We start from the raw sequence: 11,190 nt of genomic DNA on the forward strand, positions 1-11,190 counted from the left end.
AGTATGGTTTGTACTCTTGTGGAAATGATGAAAATAATGGATGACCCCCTAAAATGATTTCAATTCACCTGTTATAACTGATAAGAGTGTTACAAAGCTCTCAGCACACTGTGGCACTTTTAAATCATCAACATCACTTATGTCTCTGTATTGACAACTCCATGCCCCATTGTCGCTCAGCAAGTTGTCTATCTTCTCAAGAGCAACTGCAAATATAAAAAGGTAGGCAAGTCATGACCAAATTTTAAGAAACTTTGAGAATGAATTGAGTAAATAAAGTGGTACATAAGAAACACCAAAATGCTACAATGTTAACTGGATGCCACATGCTTGATATGCAATTGTACGCATATTATTATTGTTATTGTCAACTCACCATGCAAACATCTAAGACATATTTCTAATGTTGTTAATGTTCTTTTAAGTGCCACTGTCTATTAATAATAAAACAGAACTTGAAATGTACCATCTAGCATGCTATTCTCAGGCACAGTGACTCTTGACGAAAAGAAAAAGTATTTAATATTGATATTGGTAGGTGTATGTACTTATACCTATAAAGGTTATTATCCAAGACAAACCTAGTGTTCTGGGTTTCTAATAATAAGCCCAAAACTGTTGTGATTGTAATTCAGTTACTGTGAAATTGCCCTAATACTTAATAAATACTTACAATTCCTTTCAATTGCAAGCCATCGTTGAAAGCAGTCATTTTGAGTAAGAACATGAATACAGTTTGGCTGCCAAGCTGGATATCCATGATTAAAACGAAGTTCAGCTTCAAATGACAGAAGTTCATCAATAAAATGAGATAACAGGTGGTCATCATATATGAGTTCAGGAATATCATGTTCCGCTTTGGCTACAACTGCTTGAATTAGTCCACGACAGAACTCAATCTAAAGAGCAAGCATGTTGAAATTCACACTCAGTTAAATTATTGAGGAGATAGACAACTTGTACAGCACAACAGAGGTGAACACAACTCAGCCATCAAATGCAAGCATTAGAAGTTTTTATCAAAACATAATGTTTTATAATTATGAAGGTAAACAAATAAATATAACAATCAATATGGTTTACAAATACGCACCTTAGCAGATATGTGAGCAATTTGTTCCCTATTTAATATTGGCTGAATCTGAGTATCAAGAAAATCACCATGATCACGTATCCAGCTCAGTACTTGTGTAAAATAGAATTCAGGCTAAAAAGAAATATAGGTGATGTCATAAAGCAGGGGAAGGTTCTGGATTAACTTTCCAGTAAACATTCAATACCTCGACTTCCAGGTTGAGAGCCCCACCACAACCGCTTCAATTTGAGGGTACAGTATATGGATTTAATACACCCAGGATTATATCTTGTTACCTGGTACAATAATAATATTAGTAGTGCTACACAACTAGGAATACTACCAAGGAGTGGAGGAGAAATAAAAACATGAATGGACTTTCACCTTTACTATATCTGTTATCATCACTGTAAACATCATTCATCATTACAATCATTATTAACAATATTTTTTATAATCAAGTTATTTTGTAATGGCAACTAACCTTTTCTGGATTATTTGTTTGTTTCTTTCCATAAAAATGAAATCGGAATCTCTTCTTGAGAGGTTTGAGAAGCAATTGGATGGGAAGAATAATTGTTTTGTGTCCAGCTGGAGACTCAGAATTATTCAACTCAATCTCAAGTTCTTCACTGTAACATATTAAGGAAAATACACAAATGTACCATATTTGCTATGTTGGACAATACCAAATGATAAAAGGCTAAAAACTTAATATCATGCTTTATTATTGTACAAATAAAGGATACGGTAATTGCAACTTTAAAAGCTGTGTACATAATGTGTCCAATTTGCTTTGCAGATCTTCTTTGGCTGCTGTACTCGGTGGAAGTGATGTTACCTTGGAAACAATAGGCAACCCCATAGCCGTCAAAACATCTTCAAATTCACTGACAAAATAAAAATATAATTTAGATGTAAGAGAAGGATGCAATGATGAAATATTGCCTTCTGATGGAAAAGGGGATTCGTTGAGTATAAATTTTATTTTATTTATTTATTTTTTATTTATATTTATTTTTATTTTTATTTTATATTATTTATTTATTTTTTGTTTTATGAAGTGGACCTAGTACTACTATTGTTACTCCATTATTAGTTACTTTCAAGGTATAAAATAATAAGCAATAAAAAAATTACTGATAGTCCATACAAACTATGAGATGAGAATGATGTTGTGAAGCATGTTTTTTAAAATTTTATTTAAAAAAAAAAAAAAAAAAAAAAAAAAAAAATTCATAACTCAACGTGTTATGAGTAAACTTATATCGCATTAGCGTACAATAATGAAAAGTAATATATTTTTATATAAAAATGAAAAAAGGAGGAAAAAAAATTAAGGGATATACTGGTCAAATAAAATCTATATTAATAATGGTTACAATTGGTTAATGCCTAAACATTGAAATCATGTTAATATCATAGAATTATGCTTAAATTTATTTTTTAAATTTTCATATAACATACATTGATCGACTTAATTTGCATATTTTATTGTTTTCAAAAACAACACAACAGATCGTATCTTCATCATAGGCAAAGCCTGTATTTAATCAAATAAGTTATGGCCTTAACGGCCCCAATAAGACATGTTTCGGCAGTCCACTACCATCATACCATCATGATCCCTTCATACCCTGTCCAGTTATCTATTGCACGCAGGCAATCATTGATATAGGGGAGTAAAAATTCAATGTATGCAAGCTAAAAAATTTGTGGAATGAACCGTAACAGTACTACAAAGCAAAATATATATTTTATTGTATATATAAGTATCAAGAGAAATTTAAAAATTAAGAAAATCAAGAAAAAAGGTGAAAAAGGCTGTAATGCAGAATGTCTGTAATTCAAATAACTTGATGTATTGATGAATAAAAGTGGTGGTTGTTATACCACAAAAGAGAAAAAAAAAGTTTAATCCCAAAATCAGGCCAATTTGTATTTTGTTTAGTTCTTTTTTTTTTTCTTCTTCTTCTTTTTTGTGGGGTGGTGGGAGTGGCGGCAGTATGGGGTTATATATAACAAAATGTTGCCAGAAAGAAAGAAAGAAACTGCTAAGAAACAGATATAATATATTTATACATTGAGCTACCCAGTATACCAGAGCCAGCTACTCATCATCTGTCCACAACAAGGGCTGTATGGATATAGTAATGCATATCAATGGATATATAATGGATGGATCAACAAGTGCATGGATGGATACAGTAATGCATATCAATGGATATATAATGGATGGATCAACAAGTGCATGGATGGATACAGAATTGCATATCAATGGATATATAATGGATGGATCAACAAGTGCATGGATGGATACAGTAATGCATATCAATGAATATATAATGAATGGATCAACAAGTGCATGGATGGATACAGTAATGCATATCAATGGATATATAATGGATGGATCAACAAGTGCATGGATAAATATAGTAATGCATATCAATGGATATATAATGGATGGATCAACAAGTGCATGGATGGATACAGTAATGCATATCAATGGATATATAATGGATGGATCAACAAGTGCATGGATGGATTGCACAGGTGTAAGAATATATTGATGGGTGATGGTATGCATTAAAACACTTACCTTGAAAGCTTTTCTTTCAATATATTGAACCAAAAAAATATTGTAGAATGAATAAATTGTGTTAGATTGTAGCACTTTGAGTTTTGCAATATTTTGCTAATTTCCACCAAAGTCACAAAATGATTGACAGCACTTGGCATGGCACCTGCAGTTATTGACTGTTGAACTTTGGCACTGTGAAACTGGAATGGAGTTGTATTCACCAACAATGCTCCTTGAATCTCAGAACTAAGATAAAAAAGAATTATAAAGTTTATAATCAAAATAATTGACTACTATTGAATCAAATTAATAATGCATATGGCTCCATCACGCAGTGGTGGGTCGAATCAGAAGAGGTACAGGGAGGGACCTTTAGAGGTGAGTAGGTAGACCACTTCAGCACCACCATGATTGGGGCTGAAGGATGAAATTTTATGGCTATGGCTGAATGGCTGGAAATGGTACTCTCAATCCTAATATCCTTGAATATATATAGTTTTCATTTTTTCTTAATTTCTAGAATTTGGGGGAAGGAATCCACCTATATCATATATTAACTAACCTTAAATTATTAACAAGAGCCAACCACTTCATATATTGCATACATTTCTCTAGATCTTTCACTTTCTTCAGCATACTTGTCAGAGTATCCCTCAATGGCAAACATTTTTCTAAATGGCTCACAACATCTTCCTTAACTTGCAAATGCTGTTGTGCCAACACTTCAACATGTTCCTTGGCTATACTTGCATCTTGCAACACTTTTTGGATTTTGGAAGGTGTCTCTTGATTTGCAGATGATACCTTGAAAAAATATAAAAAACATTCAATTGCAATCTTAAGTTAGCATTGGTAAGATCTGGAGACATCTGGAGTCCCACTCACAATATAATAATTTAAAACTCAAAAGATTTGCAAGCTTGAACATTACTCAGAGAATATGTAAGAAAAATGAAATAGGAAGAAAACAAAACATACTGAAAAATAAAATCAATAAGCCACATCAGCTTATATACAACCATTAGCACATGTATGTTTAGTGATACAGGTGTTTATCATTTATCCAGTATAAGCCAGGGTCCACATTTTTCGCGCCACACCTTTAGGCTGATACGATCAAGAGAAAACAGTCATTAAGAAACTGTAGGTTGCGGTAGCTTTTACTACGAAGGAATGGGAATTCCAAACTAATGAATGCGCACACACAGTTACCTAAGAACGTCCGTGAAATATGTATAAAAACAGAGTGAGCATGCGCTTGGAAATGCTAGAGAGCCAGTGAGCATGTGCAATGAGTAAGTGACTTTGTCGAGCCATGTCGAGCATGCGCAGTTACCAAAAAGACGTCTCAGAAACCAAACAGCGTCTGCGAAGAGGGTATGAAGTAGAAATGGTAAAATTTTTATTATGCAATTAAGCATAAACGCTTCAAGCTGAAACGCAATCATGCATGGTTACGAACATTTTAAATAATGAGATTCAAGTCGAAAAACATTTGCTTTCGAAGGCCTAAAGTGGATTAAAGTGGATTTAATCCTCAGGGAGAATTGAAAAAAATTATCGCAAACAACAGTTTATTTGGCTCTATCATCATACGTATGTATGCATTGACAATCCAATAAAAAATAACCACAGAAACTGACGACACAACCTAGGCTAGGTCTCTAGCCAAGTAGTATGGGCAAGCCTAGGCTAAGTCGCATTGTTTCGAAAGGTACGGTGCTTTACGCTGAAGAAGGATAGTGTACATGCTCTTTGTCATATGCATCCATTATTGACAATCCAAAAAAAATAGCCACGAAGAAACTCAGAGCAGTAGGTCTAGCTAGGTGGGAAGGGGCCCCCTAGCCAGTCTAAAGCTGAAGCATAAAAATTGGCTATCATGGATTATCTAGAACTCGTCCAACCAGAATAATAAAAATAATAAAATATATTTTTAATATTGAATACAAATAAATAATATAAAATATTAAAAAATAATATCATCATTAAAAATAATAACAACAATAATGGTAAGAACACAAGCTAAAGAAAGTCTCTATGGTAGCTAGGCCTGCATCAAATCATATACCACACTTTCTACATTTCTTTTTTAAAATTATTTTCATACTGTGACCGCAATGTATAAATAACTTCGTGGCTATTGTTAAACCAATCATAAACCAATTCTACCTGTAGACTATTATTTTTGTGTTTATGTGTCATATCATAAAAGAAATGCATTGAAGATGATATACAGTAGGTCATTCTCAAGTATACATTAATTTATTAATTTTGGAATATGGGACTACAAACCAGTCATAAGTTGAAGATGTTGCAGCGTTTTTTTATAGGAAATATTTTTTGTTTATTTATTCAATAATTTTTCCTATAGGACTTTTTGATAAGGGTCATATTCTCAAGTTAATAATTTGTATGTTACTGCAAAATGAGTAATTTAATTACAAAAATAATTTTATGATTTTTTAGTCATTTTCAAGGGAGATCATCCTATTTTTATACCTTCCTGTATGAATATAGGCCTCTGCCTCTCTCCCAGCTGAGAAGCCTAAAAGAGCTTTAGTCTTACTCATAATACTAACCACTGAATACTTTGGTTCCTTTTGGATACTTGTTATTATATTCACCTTCTGAAGCAACATGAAAAAGGAAATCATAAAACGAATCTGCAATTGGTCTGATGGCTACCAGAGAGACTTTGCAAAGAACAGTGCTAACAATATCATAACTCTCCACACAGAGTCTGATATATAGGCCTATCATTATACAGCTCATCTGTGTGACTTGGTTCTACACTGCCAAGCTCAGTAGACTCTTCTCTTGAGGAGAATAATTGAGCAAAAGCCAGCACAGACCAACCATCATGTATGGGGAATTACAATATAAAATACATTTAATTGAAGGCATGGCGGTTATATATAACAATTCAAGTTTCGCTGCTAATTCAAAATACTGTACTTGCGTTAATGTATAATTTATTTTAAAATTATTTAATGAATTATATTATTCCAATGCATTTGTAAATTATAGCTGTATTATTTAGCTGTAAGACTAAAATCAAATCTGTAGTCCCTACAGAAGCAAAGTTGTGCAAGTTTAACAGCTAATTTGCATAACCCACAGCCAGATGTGCTGCACAGTCGATCTGGGGTGCCTGGCAAGATTAAGGCACTCGAAGGCTAGAGCTACACGAAGAAACATGTACTGCTATTGAATGCCAGTCAATTAGATCCAATGCCAGTTCGAGAGGGTGCCAGTTCGAGCGAATGCATTTAGTGCGAACTATAACAAGGGCAACTTTATTGGAGGGGTAGGGGCTGGAATTATACCCGGGGATTCCCTGTGATTCAATGGCCTATCCAAAACTAGATCTAGGCCTATATCCCGGTGAAAAAATCAGACATTACTCGAGCATCAAAGGGGAAGGGAACAAATTATAGTTAGTAGGCATAGGCACCTAGGCTTTAGTCTTTACCTCAATCTAAGCCAGCCTTTGCCTAAACCTTCTTTCTTGATGTCGTAGGTTAGTTTTTGCCCAACAACAACCAATCCAACCAAACACACCCATCACAAGGAAGACCACCCACTTGTAATGCATGATGTAACAAGTTATTTTCTGCAGTGAGAGTCTCTCTGGAACATGTTAGTCTTCATGCTGTGAATTAATGATCCGATCAGCCCACTAGGCGGGTCTCTTTAGGGACGGACTGCGGTGTTGTCCATTTTTAGCCGCAGTTAGTATTTTTAGCGACGGTAAACAATAAGTTTAAAGAATGGGCTTTGCATTTTCAACTTTACGGTGATCCCAATGTCTGATCTAATCAATTTGAAGAGTTTGAAGTCTGCCGAATTCAAAACCAATTCCTTTATATTTTGTGAGCATTTGTTCTTTGCAAAGTTGTTTTTATGCAGTTACAGGTAAAATAAATGATGCGACAAAACAAAATAAATAAATATATATTTTTAAAAAAAACTTCCTGCATCAATATTTCCAAAATTTTTGATGTGGGCAAAGTGATAATAATAAATTTTTCTATTTGCCCTAAAGTTCTGAAATGTTTTTGGTACTTTTGATAATTATTTCATGTTTGGATTACAGTCTTAGCAGATCTGACTACCAGAGGGCTGCTAACAAGAACTTAGGCCTATATTTTAAAATTACTGAATTACTTTGTAATTGAATTACGTTGTGATTGTATTTATAGGCCCTAAATTTACAATTTAAATTTGTAAATGGGAGTAACTGTAATTGATATTCACCATAGAAATTTAAATTATATTTACATAATCTAGGTGTCGCTGAAGGTGCACAAACCATTTGTGACTAGACTATCAACAGTACAGTAATAATGACATCATATCAATTTTTTGGAAAGAATAACAATTATGAATGACTAAGATAAAATAAATCATTATTTTTATGAACGTAATTATGTTTAATTTTAAATTGTTAACTTAAAACCAATTAAATATGACTTCCCCACTATTTCAGCGAGTGGAAAGAATAACAATTACGAATGACTAAGATAAAATAAATTATTATTTTTATGAAGGTAGTTATGTTTGATTTTAAATTGTTAACCTAAAATCAATTAAATACGACTTCTATACATAGGCAGGCTTCTCCCCCGGAACCCACCAGGGCTTTCCCCTTGCTCCCAGGCAAAGCTTGAGCCTTGGTTGAATGCAAATTGTTAGCTCAAAATAGGAAATTTTTAAGTAATTCATACATAAAACTCGGACAAGGCTTTTGTTTGCATAAGTGGATCTCTTTCCACTCAAACTAGCATTAGCTCAAAGTAAATCCGCTCGAACTGGCATATTCGATTGAAGTAGCATAGGCTTGACTCGTGTCCCTGCTACCTATGGACTGTACAAGGTACACTAAAGGGTGTAGCTTCCTCAAGGTTTGTGGTAATTAATGCTATGCGGGAGCCACATGACATAAAGTTAAAGTCCTCTATTATATTTAATGCCGTGGCTAGAGATACAGTTCCATATTCCTACTTCAAATTGCTAAAAGTACGGTAAATGGCATTACGTCACCATCACCCAATGAAGAGCCAGAATGTGCATGACATAATCTTTCAAGACTGTCATTGGAGATCACTGACGATGAGCGGTGAAATGCGAACGATGTATTGGGTACTTGGTATTATGTCATCGATAAATAGGTGTGTGGTTCCATTCAGTAAGAGTCATGCCATATCTGCCATTATCAAACAAGGACTGAATCCTGTACCAAACTCTTGACATATGCCACTAGGCCTTGCTTAGATTCTTCGCTTGGCGGCAGCCCTGCTGTAGTGACAGATTGATCTGGGTCATAAACTAATTCCTCCACAGTCAAGTTCTCAACCTCAAAAATCTCGTCCTAAGTTTTAGTCCAAGAAGCCTAGGTTATAATATATTCAAAATTACCACGCTTTACAATCCGACCAACATATTCATAAACTTCGAATGCAACCGATACCTCCTTGATTACCCAACTTAACATAGACTTCGTCACTGTTGTGGTACTTTTCCAAATCGTAAACATCGTTTGTTTGGCCAGAATTCAGATCGAGAGAATGAGTTTCCACAATCATGATTATTAGTGTCAAATATGGAAATGCTAGATAAAAATCTACACGAAAGATAATATCTCTGTTCAAAAGTGTAGTCACAGTCGCATTCGATGGACAAATATGAATAGCTGTCGATATGTATAACTGTCAATAGATAAGCTTTAAGTGAGCTAGGCTCAGTTCAAGAGAAATGAGTGACCAGTCATAAGGCCACTTGGTGTTATAATGACATGCTTCAGTAGTGGTCACTTCACCTCAATAAGCCTAGCTTTTAAGGGCACATAGAAAAAAATATTAGATTATCAGTCTTTTTTAAAAAGAAATTGATAAGGGAGGGCACTTTAAAAAAAAAATCAGAACAATAGATTATTTCACTTTTGTTTTTATCGATGAGGGAGTGAGTGTTTATATTTGGTCTGCAATAGTAAATATTGTATAAAAACTGGTTCAATTTTATAGTTTTTTAAAGAAAATGTATTTGAAGTCACAAAATTGCATTGTTATTTTAATGCTGTTGAAATAATTGATGCAGCAAAAAAAAATTTTTTTTTTTTACTCCTGCATCAATATTTTCCGAATTTTTGATGCGGGCGGGAGTGATAATCTAGTAAATTTTTCTATTTGCCCTAAAAGGCAGATTGATAGGAGACTTGACGAAATATGCGATCAAAAATATGATAATCTGTTTCGCCAAATACTTCTAGATATAGTTAGCAGTTCTCAGGAGTCAAAATTACGGGTTTAGATATAAAATAACGAAACAATTTTCAGAGTAAATTTGAACAACAGTTCTTCCTACAAACACCCTCTATCTTACATAAGAGCGAAAATTACCAACCATCCATTTAATTTAGGCCTAGGACCTAGTCTAGACTATAAACATACAGAAAATGCAGACTATAATTTATTAAATACATACTGTAGGCCTAGGCCTAAGCTAAGTAAGCCTAATGTTATTATTACTATTAGATCAATTTTAGTAGCTAGGGCCTAGTAGTAGGGACGTGGTAGGCTAGGCCTATACCTCCTTGGCTAGGCCTACCTCAACAATTAACAATTTACCGGTACTTGATTTACTTGATTGGGTGCAGGTCAACTCAGCCACAAGTCAACTCGACCACAGTCAACTCGGCCACAAGTCAACTCGGCCATAAATCAACTCGGCCACAAAAAGTTCGGCTACAGCCAACTCGGCCACAAGTCAACTCGACCACAAGTTACCCTATTTAATGTACGGTAAATCTCAGTTTTTGCATCCTTTTTCTTCAATATATGATGGAAATAAAGTACACAGTATATTTTAGTAAAACAGGACCACCACACTGTCAAAAGAAATTTGAATGCTATTGCCTATGAATTAAAAAGATTTATTTATTAATGTGTTCGTCTTCTCTTTACTCACAACATTCTACTTCAACAATAATATTAAACAACAATAACGACAATAAATTAGTAATATTTACTTTAATTAATAATACTATTAGTCATTATGACGATAATAAAGGTGATAACAACAACAACATTAATAGTAAAATTTATTTTAACAATACTAATAGTTACAATACTAGTATGGGACTACTAACTGATTGAGTCACAGAGGCTATTGCTTCTTTAGAAGTCCCAGGACCTTTGTGTCTAATAAATAAATGAAATGAAATGAAATGGTAATAATAACGATATTTAAATATCAATTTTAATAACTAATTAGTGATATAACGATTTTGAAGGTGATAATACTAATAGCAATAATAATGAAATACAACAATAATAAATTAAAGATAATGTTTATTTTTATAATAATAGTAATACTAATTAGTAATAATAATAATAATGATACTTATAACACTAGGCCTACTTAGTAGTATACAGCGCAAATTTTAGATAATAAAGGTGACAACAACAACAATAATATTAATAATAATAATAATATGAGAAAAATACTAATAAAACGCCAATAACAACAACTT

At 33.5% G+C, this 11,190-nt stretch overlaps 1 protein-coding gene across 1 annotated transcript in view; it reads right to left on the minus strand.

Annotated features, from left to right (window-relative positions):
* LOC117119556 (RAD50-interacting protein 1-like) overlaps nt 1-4,479 on the minus strand; it is a 14,422-nt gene extending 9,943 nt beyond the window's left edge. Inside the window, exons 1-7 of the mRNA XM_033264380.1 lie at nt 4,219-4,479; nt 3,675-3,902; nt 1,825-1,965; nt 1,560-1,707; nt 1,094-1,207; nt 674-899; nt 69-206 (exon numbers count right to left, since the gene is read on the minus strand). Coding sequence (XP_033120271.1) covers nt 69-206; nt 674-899; nt 1,094-1,207; nt 1,560-1,707; nt 1,825-1,965; nt 3,675-3,902; nt 4,219-4,292 — 1,069 coding nt within the window. The 5' untranslated portion in view covers nt 4,293-4,479. The remainder of the gene's footprint in view (nt 1-68; nt 207-673; nt 900-1,093; nt 1,208-1,559; nt 1,708-1,824; nt 1,966-3,674; nt 3,903-4,218) is intronic.
* Between the last annotated feature and the right edge of the window lie 6,711 nt (nt 4,480-11,190).

The sequence above is a fragment of the Anneissia japonica genome, unplaced genomic scaffold (genome assembly GCF_011630105.1).
Source record: "Anneissia japonica isolate Jap-2015-1 unplaced genomic scaffold, ASM1163010v1 scaffold7447_len134812_cov206, whole genome shotgun sequence".
NCBI classification, from domain to species: domain Eukaryota; kingdom Metazoa; phylum Echinodermata; class Crinoidea; order Comatulida; family Comatulidae; genus Anneissia; species Anneissia japonica.